The sequence below is a fragment of the Quercus lobata genome, chromosome 8 (genome assembly GCF_001633185.2).
Source record: "Quercus lobata isolate SW786 chromosome 8, ValleyOak3.0 Primary Assembly, whole genome shotgun sequence".
Classification (NCBI taxonomy): domain Eukaryota; kingdom Viridiplantae; phylum Streptophyta; class Magnoliopsida; order Fagales; family Fagaceae; genus Quercus; species Quercus lobata.
The window spans coordinates 12,017,695-12,041,118 of record NC_044911.1 but is presented as its reverse complement, the minus strand read 5'-3'; the positions used below and the strand labels follow the sequence as shown (position 1 = coordinate 12,041,118).

General features: G+C 33.9%; 3 protein-coding genes across 3 annotated transcripts; 1 reads left to right on the top strand and 2 right to left on the bottom strand.

Moving 5' to 3' along the window:
* Positions 1-1,850: 1,850 nt before the first annotated feature.
* Positions 1,851-3,964, bottom strand: LOC115954683 (squamosa promoter-binding-like protein 8). The gene is made up of 3 exons (XM_031072602.1): positions 3,537-3,964; positions 3,110-3,207; positions 1,851-2,474 (listed from the first exon to the last, which is right to left on the bottom strand). Exons 1-3 carry the CDS (start codon positions 3,734-3,736, stop codon positions 1,975-1,977), a joined length of 798 nt encoding a protein of 265 aa, XP_030928462.1. The 5' UTR covers positions 3,737-3,964; the 3' UTR covers positions 1,851-1,974.
* A 628-nt stretch (positions 3,965-4,592) lies between these two features.
* On the bottom strand, positions 4,593-9,999 carry LOC115956393 (putative nucleobase-ascorbate transporter 10). Its single transcript, XM_031074789.1, has 14 exons — positions 9,810-9,999; positions 9,362-9,459; positions 9,085-9,261; positions 8,876-8,976; positions 8,682-8,757; positions 8,477-8,548; positions 7,747-7,931; positions 6,926-7,022; positions 6,602-6,688; positions 6,438-6,496; positions 5,762-5,853; positions 5,302-5,379; positions 5,018-5,181; positions 4,593-4,910 (listed from the first exon to the last, which is right to left on the bottom strand). Exons 1-14 carry the CDS (start codon positions 9,997-9,999, stop codon positions 4,692-4,694), a joined length of 1,695 nt encoding a protein of 564 aa, XP_030930649.1. The 3' UTR covers positions 4,593-4,691.
* Positions 10,000-18,062: 8,063 nt separating this feature from the next.
* Positions 18,063-23,240, top strand: LOC115955956 (microtubule-associated protein TORTIFOLIA1-like). The gene is made up of 5 exons (XM_031074381.1): positions 18,063-18,936; positions 20,416-20,607; positions 21,323-21,425; positions 21,522-22,237; positions 22,320-23,240. Exons 1-5 carry the CDS (start codon positions 18,244-18,246, stop codon positions 23,223-23,225), a joined length of 2,610 nt encoding a protein of 869 aa, XP_030930241.1. The 5' UTR covers positions 18,063-18,243; the 3' UTR covers positions 23,226-23,240.
* The last annotated feature ends 184 nt before the right edge of the window (positions 23,241-23,424 follow it).

Sequence of the window (23,424 nt, the reverse complement as noted above, 5' to 3'; positions counted from 1 at the left end):
TTTTGGACTTTGGTACTAAATTTTGCACATGTATGATAATGTCACCTTCAATAGAAGGTATCTAAATCTAATTTCTCTACTTCTTAATTTTTATTCTAACTTTCCACAAACTGTCTGTCTTATGTCTGTTGTGTGTCTCATCTTTTTTGGAGTTTTGGAGAGCAGTCAACGCACGCTCCATGGTAGTGGATTTGACACTAATCTTTTTTTTAAATAAATAAATAAATAAGAATATACACTAATCATTGTTTGGTGGGTAATGGGTATACTCTTTTTTTTTTCTTCTTCTTCTTTTTAAATGGCCTTCATTAGTGGGACTTTGATTAATTTTGTAGTTTAGAAGGGGTGTATTGAGATGAGCTCAGTAATTTGGGGGTCAAGGCGTAATTAATCTTTTTTTAAAATTAAAAAAATAATTCAATCTTATTGGTGAAATTCCCTGATTCTTGTGGTTTCCTAGCACTAGAATTCTAAACTAATTGTTTGGTAAAATTTGAGGGAAGAGAAAGTAAAAAAAAAAAAGAGTAGGAAAAAGAAAAGAAAATGTTTCTCTCATATGTATTTTGGAAAAAGAGATAAAAGGTGAAAAGAAAGAAGAAAATTTTCTTCTATATCTTTTGTTTGGTTTGGAAAAGGAAGAGAAGAGAAGCGGAAAGAAATTTTTATTTTTATTTTTTTACTTTTAAACCCTTACGAAGTAAAGAGAATAAAGTACTTGAGGGACAAGAAAGTAATTTTATAATCCTAAAAAGTCAAACTTTGCAACCACAAATTTTTGTAAGCAGACATCAAATTATTATGGGCCCAGTTGTGCCGTGTGTGAGGGGAAGAAAAAAGAAGAGGAGAGAGTGAAAGAAGTGACAGGAAAAGAAATGAAAAAGAAAATGCATCCCTTTTACATGTTTGGAAGGATTGAGGAAAGAGAAAAGAATAAAAAATAATATATTTTAAATTAGATATATGTTTTTACTTATTAAATACTCCAAATAAAATCCAAATGTTTTTTTTGGTGATGGATAAAATTGAAATTTTAAATTTTATTAGCAGTAGGCCTTCAAAAGTTGCACATTTTTACTTGGCTTTCTCCTTATATTTGCCCAATTTGGACAAATGAGAAAAGTGAGCCTGGATGGATGCTCATTCCCCCCCCCCCCATTCTCTCTCTCTCTTTTTGTTTTTTTTTTTTTTTTTTTTTTTTTTTTTTTTCTATAATGCCAACCAAACAAGGGAATGTCATGTTAACACAATTTCCATTCTCTTCCCTTCTCCTCCTTTCTTCTCAAACAACGAGGTTATATTTTTCAACTTGTTTCTCTTCTCCCCTATCAATCAAACGGTAGAAATATAGGGTTTCTCTTTCTCTTTGCTTCTCTCTTTTTCCTCAAATTCCAAACACTATATATATATATATATAATTTTGAAATCTTCTATAAATGTCGACTTTAATATAGAACTACATATTAATTATCTAAAACACACGAAAATGTTTTACTCTAACAATCTCCTCATTTGACAATTTGTGACAAAAACACAAGACTATATAAATATCATGGAATACATTATACTCAAGGTACATTATAAATAAGCCTAATCTAAACTTGAACTCTAGAAGATATTTGCAAGAACACAGCTCTAGTCTTGACACTACTTAAAAACCTCTTTCTTAAAATACACTTAAACAAAACGCATGAAGGCATCATATGAAAAATATGACAAGTTGTAAAAATCTGCTCAAAGCAATAGTAACACATGCAACACATAATAGTCAATAAGAACGAGCATGTGGAAAAAAAAAATACAAAATCACAAGTTTAGAACCATAAAGAACATGTATCATAAATGGTTACAACAATTAAAAAGGTTCATGAGAAAGTAAGTAAAGCAAGTACATCAAAAACATAAAATGTTCTCCCCCTCACTACAGGAATCAAATAATATATACTCTACTCTCCTTACTCTTCCCTATCAACCAGCCTAACTACCATAGTTGCTTTCACTATCAGAAGCAACAAGCTCATCATCATCTTCGTCATCATCAGCTGTTGGATCCACCACAGGCGCATCACGACCAACACGTTTGTTCAGTTGATACATGTTAACAAGGAGAGTGTCCAACTTCTGCCCATGGTAGATCTGAGTATCTCGAACCTGATGCACCTCATCATACAAAGAAGCTAGTCTCTCCTCAATGCCCCTAAAAGAAGCTGGAGCAGAAGTAGACCGACTAGTAGAATAGGCAGCGTCCTCACCAAGATCTTCTGGCAATGGAATAGTAACATTTCTGCCAGGCCTTCTTTGCTTCTGTGCATTAGCAGAATACTCTGGCGATGAATGAATAACTTTTCTGCTAGGATTTTTTTTCCACTCTGCATTTGGCAATGGAAGAGTAACTTTTCTTCTAGGCTTTATTTTCTCTTGTGCATTAGCAAGATCTTCTTGTGATGAATTAGCAACTTTTCTGCTAGGCTTTGGAGCTACAAAATATTTGGTTTGCTTACTTTTAGTGTCAGCTTGACAACAAATACTAATTAGTAGAAGTAGTAGTTTTGCAAACCCACCCTACATGATGCATAGAAATAAGGGCAATAGAATGTAACAAAAAGATGCACATGGTTAAAGAGTCAATTTTTCATATGAGAAAATAATATACCAATCAACTTAAAACAAATACAAAAATTTAAGAGAGAAGAAAAGAGGCCCATGTGATTAAATCCTGCAAAGAAAGAATCAGGTTGTATCATCAGAATAGCATATATAGTTTTTTGACTCTACAATGTCACTAGACATCTGTCTCTACTTTTTAAGTTCTAATATGACCATGAATCTTTTAGTGGTAGTTTCTCTAACTATTAGCAGATCTTATACAGCATTCCAAGGATGATTACATCTTCCTTAGCATTCAAGAATGAGTAGAAGAAGCAAATCTGCAGAAATTTATAAAAGATAAGAGAGTTAAAGGGTACCATAAATTGTGCGGGAGATCTAAATGCAGCATGAATACCAAGTGCAACATCTTTTATATACAAACTAATTGATGTATATCAAAATCAATTGGCGATCAAAAGAAACTATTAAAGAAAAAAAAATACTTGATGAAATTAGTATATACCTTGAGATTTCTTTTTGTCTAGATTCCTCTGCCTAAATTGCTCTAATCGCCGCTGGCAGCTTCTTTTCTGGTCATGGAATTCTTTCAATTCATGAAACCTGCATTCATGTCACCCACGCATGCTCACACCAATTAATCTTGTACAATATAAACACTATTTCTCACTACATATCTGCTTAACCAAGTAAAATAGAAAATTTCTCTCATATAAAAGATGCCCACTAGTATTCAAAGAAAAATAGTTCTATTCAAAAAGGTAAATAGCAAATCTATAGGAACAGACAAAAAGTTAATGATCAAATTGTAGAATCTTTAATCTTCTTTTCCTATCCTATATGTTCTTGGGATTAGTTTTCTGGACTTGCTTCTCTAGTCTAACATGAAGTCTAAATGACATAAAAAAGGAGATGGAACTGGAAGACATTACTTGTGACATAAAGTACAGAAGCGCTGGTCTAAGCCTTGAACAGTGGCACTGGAAGCCTTTTTATGGTCTTCACAGACCTTGTACTCCCGGCATGTTCTAGATACATTGTTGTCGAGTACCTTTCCACAGTTATCCACCCTACATTTCCTTACTGATGATGATGATTGTTGATGCAATGATGGTGATGAGGAGGAGGACATTGTTGCGTTTCTTGGTTTTGAAAGGGATGAATAAAGAAAGGAAAGAGAGGAGTCTCTCTTAAATCTTGGGACTCTGGAAACTGCGCTGAAGTTTGGTTGATAAAACAGATGGAATTAAGAAAGTGGACTTGGAATATGAGAGTCTTCAACTGAATGTGAACCATGGAGTATTGAATCAGTAACTGAAATAACTAACTTGTGTGACTTGGCGTCCAAACTTCTTATCTTAGCCGCCTTTTTATTATTCTTTCATGCATTCACTGTCCCTTAAATAGTTAAATTAGACAACTATTTATTAGCATGACTTTTATAAACCAATATACAGCCCCACTAAGTTTTCTGATGACTTTTGTTGTAATTAAAAAAGAAAATAGGAAATTGATGTTGAGATGCAGAAGGGTGGAAGCGAAATAGAAAATGACACAGTGATTATATGGTTTGGCTTGATAGCTTGTCCACAAAGGTAACCCTTTTTGTATCTAAAGAAGAAAATGCGAAATTGATGAAATGCAGAAGAGCTGAAGCAGCTAAGTTCATGAAGAAGCCTTAATGGCTACATCTTGACTATATATACATGTTTTCTTACAAAGAATCCCGGGAGCACCATGGCACCAATGCAAGTCAACACTGGTATGATGAAGTTCTAAAAAAGTAAATACTAACTAGTAACGGTGCATGGATTGAGACTGTGGCAGCAACATCAATCTTGCCAGGATGGTGTGATATAATCAACAAAAGCAGTAAAGAAAAAATAAAATAAAAAGAGGAAACTTAGTGATAATCTCACCACATCAAACTGGAAAAGAATTAACAGTATTAACAAAACATTTCAAAGCTTTAAAGATGACATGTATATATTACACAATGAAGTAAAATTTTGTAATTGCATTTCGATCGCTTCATGAGTGAAAGATAAGAACTCCATCTGTAGTAGTCAAATACATTCTTTCATAGTTTAAAGGGTTGGGAAAAGATTATTAAGCCTGCAAGGTAGCCCATAGAATTCATCACTTCTAATATCCGAACTATATAAGCTGAACCTCTCCCACCAATGCAAGCTAGTGTCTTTTTGTGTGGCATCGATTTCACGAGAGAGTGAGCAATCCAAAATCAAAGCAACCAGTGCAGCCACCGTCGTGTGAGACATGAAGATGACAGTCACCATATCGTCAAACTGCAATTTATAAATCAAAATTAAGTAAAATGCCAATGGTGGGAGCATTAACATATATATTACTAAACAATTAGATATGTAAGACCAACTTAGTTAAAATCTCTTACCCATCCAGAGCTGGTGTGAAATTGTCCAGAGTGGAAATCTATATGATAATATTCTCTGAAGTATTGTGGTACTGAAATGCCCATGAAGAAAGAAAAACCCAATATAAATTTTGTTCTGAAACTGTTCAAGTTACAGAATTGGAGAAAGCCAAGACCTGCAGAAGCTGCATGCAACATTATAAACCATGTTACCATTAATTTTGCATTGACAGGACAAAACAAATCACTAAAACTGAGCATGATTCCCTAATCATTGGGAAGTTAGGGTGAAATAGAATACATACAAACATAGCCAAAGAACACACAGTAAAAAGCTGCTACGATTGGTAGAGGTATAGACGCGAAAAGTGCTCCAAATTTTCCTGGTCAAGAACATGATTACCCACATTTAAAATGATTAAATCTTAAATATAATGTAATAGTCACGACTTCAAATCTTCTATATACTTTTAGATGCATTTCAGTTATGAAGATTTCAAAGAAAGTAGTTGATGGGTGAATGATAGAAGTTTTCCTCTCTTCTAGTTTCACATTCTAAGAATAGGATGAAATGTTGCATTCAAATGGGCATGGTTTAGAACCTGATTAATTTTAACACTTAACACTGACAGGCTCTCGTCAGTGAATTTTATTTTAGAGCAAAAATTTATCTGAAAGAGCTCTTATTTAATATTAACCACTGCTTACTATAAGCGCCAACAAGCTATAAGCATTGATATGATAGAGTTACTTGAGCTAGCATACCAAACACAGAGAAGAAAATCATAAACCCTGCTGATATTTGGATGACTCTTCGACTTCCAACTCTTGTCAATGCCAATAGACCAGCATTTTCCCTATACATGAAGCAAATCACAATTAGAAAAGGTAATAAGGGACCAAAATGTTCGAAAGCATGTGTTTGGTGTTTTCCTTTATCTGTAAATCATGTTTCGCCATATGTGTGTGACTCGTTGTAACACACTTGATGATCCAATAAAGAATTAAACATATTTCAATTTTCCTACCGTTCTTTATGTCCTTGTATGGGCTGCTCAACTTATGGGAACTGTTCATGATATTTCAAAGAAGCCAGGAGTTTTTATAGAACTTTGCCTTAATCAACAGATTATATTGAAAAAATAACAAATGAATGGTGAAGTGGTTGGATCTCTAAATCTAAAACTTTTACATTTTTGGCTTTTTTCTAATTCAATACTTGTTCACTTAATCACTTAACCATTGTTCTAACAATGCCAAATGAGTATCAGATTGGATCATTTTATGTTTTTTCAATTACTTCAGTTCAGATCACTATTAACAGTTGATATTTAAAATAAACCTACTAGTCCATAAACTAGAGTCAGAGGTGGAACCAGAAGACCTGCATCTGATATGCTCAATTATAATCTGTATTGAATTAGAGGTTTGAGCTTCTTACACTGAAGCAGAAGCGCCAGTTACACAGCCAAACATGCCATTGAGCAAAACTCCTATTCCCTGAAAATCAAACAAATTACAGAAGTGAAGTAGTGGCAAAACTCTAGTCTAGAATGAAGAGAGAATCATGATATGTAAATGAAATGTCACATAAACACATCCTACCAGCCAGCCAACACCACGGCCAATAACGGAAGGTGGCACAGGTGTAGCACTGCCATATCTTGCTGTTGCAAAAAATGTACCAGTAGACTGCAAATAGAAGGGGAAAATTAGGACAAGTATTTTTCTTGGTCTTTCTTTATCTCTGACTTTAGGATGATGAAGAGAACAGGTTTTGCAAATTCATAAAGTTAACCAAAAATCTGAATTCAAGTGCATTATTTGCTGCAGACTAGTTTCTGCTTTCAGAAGTAAATTAGAGAACTTGGTGGCAGAGTAGCTAGCTAATAAACAAGAAATACACGAAATTTTTGTTCAGAAGTGAACCTCAAAAAGTGAAACAAAAGAAGCGGCCATCATAGCAAAAGCTTCTCCGGCATGAAATGTGGGGCTTCCCCATTGAAACGGGTAAGGAATATAAACCCTGCATGTGATGACACAATGGCATAATGTCATATAATGTGGTCAAAATTTGTTGTAAGAATGTGAAAAACATAGGCAAAGCTGTCTGAATGATTATGGCCTTCCCATGTAACTGGGTGTATTCAAACCTTGAAAGAATAAGGTCAGGGAAGGACAATGTTCTATCAGAATGAAAGAATACAACACCATTTCAATGTTCTGTCTTATGTAAGTAATAAATGTGGCACTGATTTGCATTGGTTCATACTTTTGTAACATCTTAGAAGCGTTAAAATGCAAAGAATAGAAATAACACCCTCCATGATACATAGGATCACCATGATGTGGTAAAAGGATATATTCAGGCCATTCTACTCTAGATGCTATTAAAGCAGTTAAACAACACAGGGAATTATAATTATAAAAAATAATAATAAATAAAACCTCTTTCTCATTATTCTATATGTTAAGAGTATTAATGTAGAATCTCGTGTGGCTTTATGAACAATCTCATGTGGCTTTAGAACATGATGTCTAGCTCCTGAGTTTGGGGAGAAGGGGTGGTCAAACTTTGCTTTTAGGTGCATTATGTAACTTTACATTGTTAATTGTGATACTCAAATGTCAATCTTAGATATCTTATTGATGAGTCCTCATCAAAGTAAAAGGGGAGATTTCTGTGTTTTCAAGAGGAGGGAAGAAAAAAAAAACTAAATACATATATGACATTGTTTGTAAAATCTCACCAAGGGGCAGCTGTAAAGAGTCCAGCACGATCTGTGCGGCAACTAATTTGAGTTTTTGCAGGTTTGTTGTTGTACACACCACTTGAGGTGAGAAGTTGTGCATATAACCATGCAATTGCAACTGTGAAGAGCACTGCAAATCTATCCCATATTGGCCTCTTTGATTTCAAAAATTGAGGAAGATACTGCAAAAGCATAAACCAACAACAGACATGAAAATTAAAGAGCAATAAGAATCACAATCATCAAACTTCAAATGATAGAGATACACACATATATATAAAGCACATCTACCTCACTCTCCACTCCATCTTATGATGGGAGGGAATGGATTTGAACTAGAGCTTATTGGCAATTTGAAAAAAAAAAAAAAAAAAAAAAAGATGATCATATTAAGTGAAACATTATGCAGTAGGAGAATTAGGCCTTTTTTATATCTACTACTGTCCTAAAAACATAGTAGACCAATTGAATGACTATTTTCCTCGATGTATCCTTTTTATAAGTGATGGTCCAGTCAACTCTACTTCGTTTAACAAGTATTGTTATTGCATACAAAGTAATAGAGTCTTCTTCATTTCTGTCTCTCTCTAGAAACAAGAGAGCCTTCTAGTGGTTTGTCCTAGAGAGAATTTAATCCCTGAGCAATTCTCAAATAACTGATATGATATGGTATGATCCTAAATGGGTGTCACCCAGGATAAATAGAAGCTTGGGGTAAGTAGAGAACCTGGCTACTTGCCTGTGAGATGAAAACCACAACAATCAACCCAGGAAGCCCAATTTCAACACATTTTGCCATCTACAACATAAGAAAAGAAGAAAAACATGGAAAATCTTGCAAGTCAAACAAAAAAGAATGCTTTGATAAATTTTTTTTTTAAAAAATAGCAATTTTAACTAGGGGCAAAGATGAAAGTTTTAGAACTCTTTACCATGGGGAAACCAAGATGATAAAGACCAAATCCCGTCAAAGTTACATATGGAGCGACAGAAAGGGGGCTAAGAAACCTAATCCAAGAAGAAATTAAAGATATGCATGATTACGATATAGCTAACATATTATTTTCTTGTAAAATAATTAACAAGACCAAGATTTCATGAAACTGGGAAATTATGGATAATGTACCTTACAGCATTTCTCCAAAAGCCTAAGAAACCCATCACAATCTGGAAACATGCAGTAATAATTAAAGCACCTTGTATTCCTCTCATAGTCTCTATGAACCTCTGAAAATTCACCCATGAGGCAAAGTCATTAGTACAGCACAATGTCAACACACTCGATTAAAATGAAAAATTACCAAAAAGAAACCAAAGAAATGTATAAAGATTAACCTCATGAGGATCTACATATGCATTGTATCTACGAGCTAATACAATTGAAGTTGTGGGTATAATATATGCATATGAACCCACAACCACAGAGGGAAGTCTGGTCCCAAATAAAGACTGCAAGAGTGTGCTCAATCCTGAAACAAAAAGTAATGTCTGTATCACTCTAGCCTTCTCAGCCTGTGATGACAAAAAATAAAACTCTAGTAAATTAAATAAGTTGACAAATTAATTAAGAAACAAACAAACAACTTTAAAGAAAATGAAGTGTAATCCTTACATCACCGCCTCCCATTTGAGGAACGATGATACTTGGAATCAAAACAGTAATGCCAACAGTCAGAAGATAATGCTGGAATCCCAACACAACAGCTTCAGCTGCATCATGACAGAAATGTAAGTCCTTCTCCTCATCCAAATTTGGACTTAAATTACAACAAAATAAGAATTTAAAAAAAAAAAAAAAAAAAAAAGGACATAAATATTGAATTAAGAATATACATTAATCATTGTATTGGTACATCTAATTGATAAAAGGATCAGTACAATGATCCAATAGAACAACATAAAGATCAAAGGAGAAATATAACATCAAGAAGCAAAATCAGTAAATCTCAATGTAAGACGTTATGCAAAAAGCCTTGTAGCTCAATGGCATAACATGTTCTGTAACTATCGAATTATCAAAAAAAAAAAAAAGTATAAGACATATGAGAAAGAGTACGGACGCCATGGAGGAGGACTGTTAATGCAATACTGAATGCCGGGTAGCTGCTCTTTTACTGGTTGTGGTTGAACCTCCTCAGGCTTTTTGTTGTTGTTGTTGCCACCACCTCCACCAGTGTTGTTGCCACCACCATTATTACCAGTATTGCCAGCATTGTTGCTGCCGCCACCACCACCACCGTCTTGGGCCATGTTATTTTGAGAAACTGTTACAAAGGAGGGAATGGTAAAGAACATGTTTATTATAGAAGAAGGAGAGCTATAAAAGTCTAAAATGGTGACTAGTGTTCTTGAAAAAATTTGACCGTTACATGTATTTATAAGGAGATATTACTATTAAAAAAAAAAATCAAACTAATTTATTAATTATAAGAATGATAATCAGAAATTTGTACCATTTATTGGTCATACTTAATGCTGCATGCAGCAATTCAGAAGCTATAAAGACTATAAGAAATTTGAAATAGTTTGGGAAGAAGAAGAAGAAAGAAACAAATTATGATGGTTAATTATTTACTCTTTTCTTCGCAGAGCCATGAGCAAGGTCATCATCTTCTACAATGTACAATCTACTTGCTCTAGCAGGTCGGCGTAGTATGGATTTACAAAAATTATACATGCTTAACTAAAACATATGGGAAATTGATGTCAATTTGCTGGCTAATTTTTCACTATTAATTAATTAAATTTATTAAGAAAAATGTATCATTTTAATTATCATTTATATATACTAGCCTCATCACATGCGCCGTGCGATGATGGTAATTTTTTGTTTTTTTTGTTTTAGTGTTGAATGTTTAAAAGTAATACAAAGACAGTTTGATTATTTACTTGGGTTTAAAGTTTGAAAATTTGATTTTAAAATAAAATGTGGTAATTCTATTATTTTAGAAGATAAAAAGTGGTAATTCAGATAAAAATGAGAAAAGAAACAACTTAAAACTTAGAAACAATAAATTACTCTTTTAACCAGTTTGTATTTTTTAATTTAAAATTGTTTAACTAAAAGATATGGGTATTTTTGAGAGTTTAAAAATTTGTGTAAGGATATTTTAGTACGTAAAATGATGAAATCCTAATAGAGAATTATGTTAGTAGTAGTATAGGTATAACACAATATCACCGTTAATTTTTTTTTTTTTTTTTTGGGCGAAAGAATTCATTTCTTATTAGTACTACTGTTAGTATCTAATTAAATACCACCACCATCCAGTATTCTAGTTGGTTTCCCATTAATTTTTTTTTAGAAAAAAAAAAAAAAAAAAGTATTCTACTAGTTGGTTGTCCAACCTCAATTACTCCTAAGAAAATGAACTTTTAAACGTTCAAATTCAAATCTTAATCCACATTTGTGACCATTGAATTTGATATCTAATCAAATCTAATTATTTAATTATGAAAAAAAGTTTAAAAGACTACAAATTTTACTACATAAATGTTTTTACCCTTTTTGTCGGTTACACTATTTTACTTGCTGTTCTCATATTACATTGGTTACCTTAAATTACTCTATTGCCTTACTCCCTAATTTCCTTTTTAAACCACCTTTGAAAAGTCAGTACATTTTTTATATTTTCATATTTTATAATGCTTAGAAATATACTATTCAACCCGTGTGTACCCTTAGCGCAATTGTCACTTTATAAGTATAATAATATATTTGGTACACTGAATGTAGATTACATTAATAATAGTAATCTTTATTACTAAGAATAGAAGTCATTGTAATGAAATAACTATTATTATTCATAAGTTTAGTTGTTATATATAGAAAGCTTGTAAAAGATGATGTATAAGGAAATTTTATATTTTTGGAAATATATTAATTTTAAAACCTATTATATGCACTAAGGAATAACTATTACATCCTTTTTAAAGATGAATAACTATTCTTCAATTTAAAGAATAGTTATTTTAATGTAATAACTAATCCATGTAATAAAGATACAAACAAATGACCGAATTGCTATTACACATGAATAACTATTCCATTACATGAGCTATTACAGCATACCAAATGTACCTTAAGTGCTTATGGGATGTCGGGAGTAAGTCTCTAGGAGTGAACTTCACATATATATAGAACTTTTTTTTTTTTTTTTTTGAGAAACAAACTAACTGTTAAACACATACACACTTAATTACACTCTCTCACCAAGTTCAAACACATTACTTAATCTAAAGTATCACTACAAAAGGGATATACACTTAAATTAGACTAGAGTTAATAATTACAAAAAAAAAAAATTATAGGAAAATGTATACCGTACCATTGTTTACAATGACCAGGCCTTAATGTGCATTATTAATTTTTTCCTCACTTTAAAAAAAAAAAAAAAATCATATCAACGTTTTTTATTTTGGTTTTAAGATCTTAGATTAATTAACTAAAAAACAATTAGATAAAGTCTTCTCGACAAAAAACAAACAAAAAAAAAAAAAAATTGATCCATCTTCAACTATTTTCTTTCTTTCAATTTTTTTTTTAATTGGCTTAAACAGTAAGATTTGGGACAAATGTTCACTTGAATAAGGTTGTCCCCAGTTCACCCAAAATGTTCATCTCTTTCAAAAAAAATTAAGGCTTCGCTTGGGAGTTCATAAGAGAAGGAAATGGAATGATCATAAGAGAATAGAATAAAAAGGAATGGAATAGAATGAAATGTATTTAAGTAAGGGAAAATAATGTAATTAAGTAATCTTGATTGAATGTTTTAAAATAAATGAATGGAAAGGAATGAAAATGAATGGAATGTAAGTAATCTTGTTTGGGAGCAACATGGAGGGAATGTTCACTTGAATAAGGTTGTCCCCAGTTCACCCAAAATGTTCATCTCTTTCAAAAAAAATTAAGGCTTCGCTTGGGAGTTCATAAAGGAAGGAAATGGAATGATCATAAGAGAATAGAATAAAAAGGAATGGAATAGAATGAAATGTATTTAAGTAAGGGAAAAGAATGTAATTAAGTAATCTTGATTGAATGTTTTAAAATAAACGAATGGAAAGGAATAAAAATGAATGGAATGTAAGTAATCTTGTTTGAGAGTAACATGGAGGGAATGGAATGGAATCATTTTATGACAATATTACTATTAGACTCCTATTTTAAAATAAAGAATTGAATATATATGGGTATTTTGGGAGTTTTAGTAAAAAATCATTAAATCTAATTTTATTCCCTCCAATTCCTTCCAATTTCGGGGGGAATGAAAATTTGAGTTTTTAAGGGAATAGAGAGGAATGAGTGTTTCCTCCTACCCATTTCATTCACTCCTACTTAAACTCCCAAATAAAGGAATGAGTTTTCCATTTCCTCCATTAAAACTCCCAAAGAAGGGAAGAGAAGAATATTCTAAAATAATTCTTTTTATTCATTTCCATTCCATTCCCTCCTCCCAAGCGGAGCCTAAAACTCTTACTAAATTTTTTTTTTTTTTTTTTTGAATAAAAAGGGATGAGATTTTTAGCGATTTGTATTTTGCAATAAAATGGATTGAAGGTTTTTTTTTTTTTTTTTTTTTTTTTGGAGAAAGAAATGGATTGAAGTTGAGGATAAAAACCTATGCATTTGATTGTTGATTTTTGATGTTGTTATATTATATATATATATAGAGAGATGAGAGAGAGAGAGAGAGAGAGAGAGAGAGAGAGAGAGAGAGAGAGAGAGAGAGAGAGATTAAATTCAGTTGTATGATTCATTTCTTAAAGCAATTATATGGTTTTCTTTAATTGGAGAATTTAATAAATATCTCTAAAGGGATAATTTTTATTTTTTTTAACCCTAAGAAATGGTACCGAAGTTTGTGTCTTTTCCATACTTTTAGGGAGCTTAATGTAAACTCCAATTTAATTGAGTTTAGCTAATATTAAGTTTTTATTTATAAAGAGAGAGATAGTTTCAATATATGGCTTCCACTTTAAATGATTGCTCTCCAAATATTTTATTCAATGATAAAAGACTTTACCAGTTGAAACAACTGAAACCCACAACTACTATTAAGCTAGAGTTAAAGTTATAGAGTTTAGTGTGAAAGGATCCCCTTTCATTTTAATTCTCCTATTCTTTCTAATTTTTAGAGAGAGAGAGAGAGAGAGAGATATGTGGACATGTGGAATTTAAAAACTCTAATGGTCTTAAAAACCCCCCACGTAAACCACAAAATTAAATAAATTCACAAGATTTGTTAAAAATTGGAGGGAATTTGTTATGATCCAAGCGTCTGACATGGATCCCGAAATGGGCAACCTAGAGATTAGATTAAAATAACTAATAGATAAGTGGAATCACCAAAAGAGAAAATGCTACCATTGGGTCAGTGTCGCTAGAGTGAGCCGTCGAGAACATCAATTGCAAAGCATGGTGGTATGTTCTGATCTTAGTGTCCCATATGGCTTAAGTGTAAGTTTAACAATGTGTTTATAAGCTCTTGAACACCCCCCTTACAAGCCAGTTTTAAAGGGTGAGTTCTACTCATGAGTTTGTAGCATTTGATACCACCCCTAGTAATTGGGTGAGTGGAATTAGCAAAAGAGAAAAGGCTACCATTGGGTCAATGTCGCTAAAGTGAGTCATCGTGAACATCGGTTGTAGAGCGTGGTAGTATGTTATAATCCTAGTGTCCCACATGGATTAAGTATAAGTTTAACCATGTGTTTATAAACAATCATAGTGTCTACAATGCCTTAAAAAATGCACTTCATTAATGTGCAACATGTACTTGAAAGTGAAGAGGAGCTCCCACATAAGTTTGCGAGCCATTGGTTTAAGGCGTGTTGATTAACACTTTGATGTGGAAGGGGACTGCTCATTTACTATTGTAATTGCCGATCGACAATCCCTTGAAACTAAGGGTTTTTTTTTTTTTTTTTTTTTTGTAAATTTTAAAAAAATTGTTTCTTTGGCTTCTCGTGAGTTTCTAACAACCTGCAAATATGGGACAATAGAGTCAATAGACTATTAAATAGTACTAGTAGTAAGTCACAATGTCTCTTTTATAGTTTTCACACTTTCAAAATACATCAATATAATAAAAGATCAATAACTTTATTATTCATAAAATACTTAAATTTATTCTCTCTCTTTTTTTTTTTTAGTATTTTAAAGTTATATGCAATAAATAAGTTTAGTGATTGAATAGATCACATCTAAGTAACATGAAATTTGGCACAATGAAAATATATAATTCAATAGTGAGATTTTGACTCTTGGATATACTAATCCAAGTCCAACAACATCAGGGACGGACCTACAATAGGGCAGAGCCCCCCCCCCCCCCCCAATAAAAAGAACTAGTATATATAAGAAAATGTGTTTGTGATTCAGACCAATGATTGTTTGAGTGCACTAGATTTGGCAACATTATTAATGTCGAATTTTGAGTATGCATCATTCTTTTCATAGAAGCAGATAGATGAAATATACATGGGAGGCATTATTCGATCAAAATAGATGTTAGACAATGATCGTAAAAGTCTTTACAGTGGGTCATTAAATTTTGTCTTTGTCACTTTGTGTGGTGTGGGCCGTGGTGGCCAATATATTATATATATGAAATTGTGTTTGTCTCTAGTGATTTAATTTAATTCTTTGTGTGGTTGTGATTTAAGTCTTTGATTTTATACATTGAAAATGAGATTGCTGCAAAATTTGGTACAAAATCAATCATAAACGACTTTAGAGATTTAAAATAGCATCGAGTTCCATTTTTGATATTGTGTTGAAATGTTTAAGAAATACTTATTTTATATGTTATACTTTGTTGATGTTTTTATAATATGAAATGTTTAAGAAATACTTATTTTGTATGTAGTATTTTGTTGAATATGAAACCTGTAGGATTAAGGGCCAAATCATGTATTGGGCCTTGACCGAAGATGTGAGCAATCCGAGGATGAGTGAATGGTTCAAACCCAGGATTCAATGAGTGAAATACAAATAAGAGGATAGTCCGAGGAGAAATATCTCCTCGGATATGATAAATTCGTCTCAAATACGTATTCTAACAATCCACGATGACCTTCCAAGAAGCTCCAGTGATAAAGATGTGCATCATGAACATACGAGAAAAAAATGAAATCTAAAAATATCTAAGAGAAAGTTGTTACCACCACATTAAATGCACTGCAGCTACTTTTCTGACCGCATTTATATGGAGAAGACCTTTGAACAATACTGCCTTGGCCATCACAACTTACAGAAAGTTAAAGGGGATGTCCGATGGGACATGTACTCAAGTAAGGGCTCAGATGATCAACAAATGCAGGATTAAGATGATCCAAAGGAAGCTATATAATGTGAGAGACCCTCAATGAGATGGGGATCGGAACATTCATCAGAGAAAGTACTGTAGCAATCTAAATTGTATTTGTACCCAATTGTGATCAACTTATAAAAGGGAGACCTCCTCGGACTGTAAGTCTATTGATATCAGGGTTTCTTATTGGTGTTTGATTGTTATTTAATTCAATATTAGCCGTTGTCTAAACTCACTAAGGCCTAGTTCTTTGATTCACTCTCTACAAATTTATTGTATTTAGCTCACTGGGCCAAGACCCTATAACTTGGGCTTGGGCCGCAAACCGTGTCCCTACAAAATAGATGTTAGTTTTTATTTTTATAATTTTTTTTGGTTTTAAGCTTTGGCCCCTCCCAAGTTCGAATTTTGGTTCCGTCTTTGAACAACATGTTATTGTTAATAATGGATAGCTGCACCTCTCTCTCTCTCTCTCTCTCTCTCTCTCTCTTCTATATATTGTAGTATTATTTAGAAAATTTTGAAATGACCAACATTTTAACTTGAAACAATCGGGTCTTGAATTGTCAACCCCTATTCATCTCTCTCCCTCGAGTCTTTAGTATCTAGATTAAAAGAATTCACGTTCTTGCCGTGACAATCTGCAGTGTTTTCAGGAAGCTAAATTGTGTCACATCACATATATGGCTACCCCAAATACACTGAATAATGTGAAATCCTTATCTTGTGTCCACAATAAACAATGAATTTGATCCATTGTACGACACCATTTTTAAATACAGAGAACAGTATCAATCTTTGATAAAGAAAGGAGTACAGATCATATTCATGGTAGACTTTTTTAATTTTTTATTTTAGCAACAATTCAAGCAAACATGAAGACGAATTCCATGCTCAAGGCCAAAGATCTAAGAGGTCGTACTTGTCATTCATAAATATGAAATGCCACCTTATTGTTTTTTTCAAACCGATAGTTATTACTTTATCATTGTAGGGTCTACCTTAATCAAATTCTCTCTCATTCAACAGGTTTAACCTTCACTCTTTTCTTATAATAAAGACAATTAAGAACCTAATCACTTTATTTAACCTCCACTAACAACCTTACCCACACTATAACCAATTCTAACAAATACATACCCCACTCACATATTTTTTTCAAACGTCAATATCCACTCATCTTTCTCTCTCTCTCTCTCCATTTTAAAATGTAATTACTAATTAATACATTTTTTATATTTTTCCTAAAAAAATCTATTCAATGATTCAAATTAAATAGTATAAATCTAAATGTGTATTCCTTATCAAGTTAATTTAAGATCCTCCCCATTTAAAATGTAACCATTTTCTTGATTCGAAATGAATTTTTGAGTTTTAGGAGAGGATCCCTTGAATCCCTCTCATTGAAGTATTTTTAACTAATTATCCTTAGAATAGAAAGAAATTTTTTTTTTTTTTATCTTGATTAAAATTTTAAATAATATGACAATTTTAAGACGTCAATATAAATGAACACTTATCATTTTAAATGAAAAAGAAAGAAGACATCAATCTTATTTTATTACCCTAATATGTATCTAACGTAAAATAAAATAAAATAAATATTAAGATTTACTTTATTTAAAATAGATCCATTTCGAGCCATTTAAAATTTTAAATAACATGGCTTTCTGTAACGGTCAAATCCACCATTAAATTTTCTGTTTCTCTCTTATGTTTAACCGACAATCCATATAAATAGAAATAGAAAGGATCTTGTTTTTATTACCCAAACTAAAATTAAAACCAATCTAAGATACAAATTTAAAGTAAAAAAGAAAAGAATGTTATTCCCCCACAACCCCAACCCTCCATCACATTGTCATTGACAGTCCAAACAAGATGAAGAGTCAAGATCACCCCAAAAATCAAATCACCATTTCCCTTCCATTAAAAGTCACCATTGCCCATTGGTCCACATATCCCCTCCCTTTCACACAAACCCAGCTCCCCTCTCTCTCTTACTCACTCACTCACATAATCACATTCCCCCATTCATTTTTTTCAAAAAAAAAGAAAGAAAAAAACACCCACATACTCACACTTTTTTCCTTCACTCAAACTCACTCCAAAAAACAACACCCAGATCTCAAATGTAACAACTCTCTCTTCTCTCTCTCTCTCTCTCTCTCTTCTCTCAAAAATGTCATCCCAACAGCAGCAACAGCAAGAACCCAAATCCAATCCAAAAACCACAAAGCAAAACACAAGATCTCCTTCCATTTCAACCCACCTAGCAATGGTGGAGCTGAAACAGAAAATCCTGACCTCTCTCTCGAAACTCTCCGACCGCGACACTCACCAAATCGCCATCGAAGATCTCCAAACCACAATCCAGAACCTGTCCCCTGAAGCCCTCCCAATGCTCCTCAACTCCCTCTACGACGCCGTTTCCTCCGACCCGAAACCCTCCGCCCGCAAGGACTCCCTCCGCCTCCTCGCCTTCACCTGCGCCGCCCACCCGGACTCCTCCTCCGCCCACCTCACCAAGATCATCGGCCACGTCATCAAGCGCCTCAAGGACTCCGACTCCGCCGTCCGCGACGCCTGTCGCGACGCCATTGGCTCGCTCTCCAACCTCTACCTCAAGCCCCCCGCCGGCAATAACGAGAGCGTCGTGGGCCTGTTCGTCAGGCCGCTGTTCGAGGCGATGGCGGAGCAGAACAAGGTGGTGCAGTCCGGTGCGGCAATGTGCATGGCGAAGATGGTGGAGTGCGCCGCCGAGCCTCCCGTCTCCGCGTTCCAGAAGCTCTGCCCTAGGATCTTTAGGTTGCTTAATAATCCTAACTTCCTCAACAAGGCTTCGCTCTTGCCCGTCGTCGCTAGCTTGTCTCAGGTTTTGTGCTGATTTCGTTGCTTTTGCTATGTGCATTGTGTTCAATTGCTGTAATTTTGAAGTGAAATGTGTTGTTTTGAGTATCGGGTTCGATTCAATTAGAATGTGGTAATTTTGTTAGGTGAATAGAGAGGAGTTGAATTCAAAAATGTGTTAGATTTGGTGGTTTTAGTGACTTGTAATTAATTTGGGGGGAAAAAAAAAAAAGAAACCATTTTTGGCGGTTTTAGTTGAAAATGTATGTGCATTTGGTTTAGTTACTATGTAGTAGTACATTGTGCATTGTATTTGGTTTTGGATTCGTTTCGATTAGTATGTGGTTATTGGATTCGATTGTGGTAATTGAATAGAAAGGAATTGAAGTTTGTGGTAGATTTGGAAATTTTAGATGAAAATGTATGCGGTGACCAGATTTGTTCTAGTTACTATGTACATTGTGGGAAATAATCGAACTGAATTGTGGTACAACTTTGTTATTATTGGTAATTACACAAAACACTTTGTGAGTATTTTTTTTTGATAGGTAAAACACTTTGTGCATCTTGAACTTGCGTCCTTACCTTGACTTTGCTCTTACAAGGGACAAAGTTCCATTTGAGGTAGTCTTTATTGGCTGAATTTGTGGTATATTTGGTGGGTTTTTTTTTTTTTATAGGAAATTTTATGTTATGGTTGTATTATCTGGCTGAAATCTAAGCTCTGTATGTTTCATTTGTTAGAAAATATAGGAATTCAAAAGATATATTAATTTGTTAATAACTTGGAACAAGCTAGTGTAGGAACAACTATTATATCTTTAGGCCTATATTGCACAATCTAGGATTGAAAGATATATATTCATTGCATGCTACAGCTGGACTTGAGTGGCCATTTACAACTTGTTGAACAAAAAATTTGTATAATTTTTTTGAGAAAATAACACATGTTTTGCTTTACCAGGAGAGGAATGAAAATAGCTGGTTATTTTGTGTTTGAGATGTTATTAGAAGTATTATAAACAACCGTTCCAGATTCCACCAATAAAATAATAATAAAAAAGATCTTATAAAATTAGAATAAAGCTATAAATATATTACAGAGGCAATATGAATATTTAATTCACATTCATTTTTTATTGTAAAAATTTAGTCTTTAAAGTTCTCAATATTGGAAAATAATTATTGAGTTTTACACAATGTTACATGAAAAGATGATATCTAATTAAAACTTATAATGTTATAAAATCCCAAAGAGAAATTGAATTTAGAACCTTGCATGTGGTGTTAGTTTTGTCCTTTCTTAAAAAGTAGTCAAGCATAGAGTTTTTCACTTACACTTTTAAGTAAAACATATATATACTTGTATACCTACATACAACTATGTGTGTGTGTGTGTATGTATTAATTATATTTTGATACTACTGGGACCCCCAACAAAAAGTTCTGGCTTTGTCCGTGGGAGCAAGATTATGAATTCTCAAGTAGTGTGATCTTGTTACAGGTGGGAGCAATTGCACCTCAAAGCTTGGAAAATTTGTTGCAAAGTATTCACGAGTGCCTTGGGAGTACAGACTGGGCAACACGTAAGGCAGCAGCTGATGCATTGACCGCCTTGGCATTGCATTCAAGTGTTTTGATTTCGGATAAAGCTGCCTCCACACTGACAGTGCTTGAGTCTTGCCGTTTTGACAAGGTGGCTTCTGCAATCTTTTTTGAAATTATCGTTGTCTGTAGCTGTACTTTATAGTTGCTTATCTCTCTCTCTCTCTCTTTTGCTGGTCACTAGGTGTAATGTATTTTTCTTTTTTCTTCCTCTTTTTTTTTTAATGTTAAATTTAATAAAGGAAGATCAACATACTTTTGTTTGTGGCCTTGTTACATGATCTTTCTTCAGTGGGGTCCTGTAATTGTATATCCAATAGACGATTTATGCTTCAGTGCTTAAAAAAAAAAAATTCTTGCTAATATTTTTTTCATTTGTATATAATCATTAAAAAAATTAAGGACAAGTAATAGAAGGTGAAGTTGCTAATCTTTTAATAAGTAAAAATACTTTTATTCATAAGAGGAAATAGTTTAGATAACTAGAATATGTATCGTTCCCCTAAAGATTTACAATTCAAATAATCTAAGAATTCTATAAAAAGAACACAAGGGGATGCTACCCAATGCAGCCCATGCAAACATCTCAAAACTGATTGTTTGATGACATGGTTAGAACATTGACTCTCTTACCAAGCATCAAGTTGGATTAAATTTCTATGATTTGTGAAAAAACATGTTTCAATTTTTTTACAGCTGAAGAATTATTTTCATGTTTGTCATTCCTTTCCTTAATTCCTAATTTGTTAAAAGATAACTATCTTCTTGAAAATAACTCAACATTCTTGTGATTAATTGGTTTACAGATAAAACCTGTTAGAGATAGCATAACAGAGGCATTGCAATTATGGAAAAAGATCGCAGGCAAAGGAGGAGATGGATCTCCAGATGATGAGAAACCCTCTCGTGGTAGGCACATCACTAATGTTTTGTTCTTCAGAATGATCCTTAAGTTATTCAGTTGTTTGTCAAAATTGAATTGTCTTTGTTTTGCTCAATTTTCAGATGGTGAAACTCCTGGGGTTGCTGAATCATCTGAGAAGAATGGCATGAAAAATCCAAATCCTAGTGACAGGAGATCAGAGCAACCATCTAAGAATTCATCTAATGGTACTTCCCCTTCTTCAGATTCTGTTTCTAAAGCCAAAGGTAGCAGCTTTTCAGAAAAAGCAGTTGTAATATTGAAGAAGAAAGCACCTGGCCTTACTGAGAAAGAGCTAAACCTAGAATTCTTCCAGAAACTTGAAACAAGGGGTTCTGATGATTTGCCAGTGGAAGTAGTTGTTCCTCGTAGATGTCTCAGTTCTTCAAATGCAAACAATGAGGAAGAATCAGAGCTAAATGATACAGAATCAAGGGGAAGGTCAAATCGCACTGGAAATATCCAGCATGATGATTTTCATGGATCTTCCAACAGTAAATATCGTAACATAGAGAGAGGAGCTTCTGCTCCATATTCTAAACGTGATCTTGATGACCTTGCACGGGATAAATGGCCTGAAGAGAGGATAAATGGAAGAGACTCTAGAATGAGAGCATTAGATGGTGATGATAGAATTGATATAAATCAAAGGGAATCATCTGGCAATCGTGTGGGTTTCTCCAAAACTGATGGTCAATCTGAAGGATCCTTCATCAATAACAAAGGAAATTGGTTGGCTATCCAGAGGCAGTTATTGCAGCTGGAGAGGCAACAAGCTCATCTGATGAACATGCTGCAGGTATACTCAATTTAGGCATCAATTATATAAGAACGTTCTTATATATGCTTTTTTAAATGAGTGGTAACTTCTTATATTGTAGGATTTCATGGGTGGTTCTCATGATAGCATGGTAACTTTAGAGAACAGAGTAAGAGGTCTTGAGAGAGTTGTTGAAGACATGGCGCGGGACTTGTCAATATCCTCAGGTCGGAGAGGTGGTAATTTTGCAATGGGGTTTGAGGGATCTTCTAATAGGCCTTTAGGCAAGTATAATGGTTTCCCTGATTACTCTACTGCCAAATTTGGAAGGGGTAGTGATGGGCGGATACCATTTGGAGAAAGAATTGCCCAGTCTGATGGAATTGCTATGGGCATGAGAGGAAGAGGTCCTCCTTGGAGATCTGACATGTCTGAGGCATGGGATTTTCCCACATCTGGTGCTTCCAGAAATGGGCAGATTGGCTCAAGGAGAGCTCTAGGTGGCAGTAGTATGGATGGTAGGTCACCTAAATCAGACCATGAGAGTGATCAGGGTGGCAGCAGGAGAGCTTGGGATAAAGGAGCTGGACCTGTTAGGCTTGGCGAGGGGCCTTCTGCAAGAAGCGTTTGGCAAGCTTCAAAGGATGAAGCTACATTGGAAGCAATTCGGGTGGCTGGGGAGGACGGTGGAACTTCTCGGACTGCAAGAGTAGCTATCCCTGAAATGACTGCGGAAGCAATGGGAGATGATAATGTTGGCCATGACAGGGACCCTGTGTGGACATCTTGGAGTAATGCAATGGATGCCCTTCATGTCGGTGATATGGATTCAGCTTATGCTGAAGTTTTATCTACAGGGGATGATCACTTGCTTGTGAAGCTAATGGACAGATCAGGCCCAGTGGTTGACCAACTCTCAGGAGAAGTAGCAACTGAGGTTGTGCAAGCTGTTGGACAATTTCTACTAGAGCAGAACCTTTTTGACTTATGTTTATCTTGGATTCAACAGGTATGGCTTTTTTCATAATCTTCAAATTTTCTTCAAGCTGCTGAGTATGGCATATTGGCATGTATATTTCTTATTGGTATTCGTTGACCTGCTAGTTTACAGTTTTCTACTTTTTCTAATGAATCATGTAAATAATGTCAACACTATTGATTATTTTTATTTTTTATTTTTTAAAAATTGTTAAACCTTTTGGTACTAAGGTTTTAAAAATTAAGAA

Bases quoted from the DNA above. Each gene is read 5' to 3' on its own strand.
- LOC115954683 (XM_031072602.1), bottom strand. From the start codon at position 3,736: ATGTCCTCCTCCTCATCACCATCATTGCATCAACAATCATCATCATCA. The intron at 3,208-3,536 runs GTAATGTCTTCC...ACATGAATGCAG, and splicing joins TTCTGTACTTTATGTCACAA to GTTTCATGAATTGAAAGAAT. The intron at 2,475-3,109 runs GTATATACTAAT...AATATTTTGTAG, and splicing joins AGACAAAAAGAAATCTCAAG to CTCCAAAGCCTAGCAGAAAA.
- LOC115956393 (XM_031074789.1), bottom strand. From the start codon at position 9,999: ATGGCCCAAGACGGTGGTGGTGGTGGCGGCAGCAACAATGCTGGCAAT. The intron at 8,758-8,875 runs GTACATTATCCA...TTCTTGGATTAG, and splicing joins TTTTGGAGAAATGCTGTAAG to GTTTCTTAGCCCCCTTTCTG. The intron at 5,854-6,437 runs GTAAGAAGCTCA...CTTCATGTATAG, and splicing joins ACTGGCGCTTCTGCTTCAGT to GGAAAATGCTGGTCTATTGG.
- LOC115955956 (XM_031074381.1), top strand. From the start codon at position 18,244: ATGTCATCCCAACAGCAGCAACAGCAAGAACCCAAATCCAATCCAAAA. The intron at 21,426-21,521 runs GTAGGCACATCA...CTCAATTTTCAG, and splicing joins TGATGAGAAACCCTCTCGTG to ATGGTGAAACTCCTGGGGTT. The intron at 22,238-22,319 runs GTATACTCAATT...CTTATATTGTAG, and splicing joins ATCTGATGAACATGCTGCAG to GATTTCATGGGTGGTTCTCA.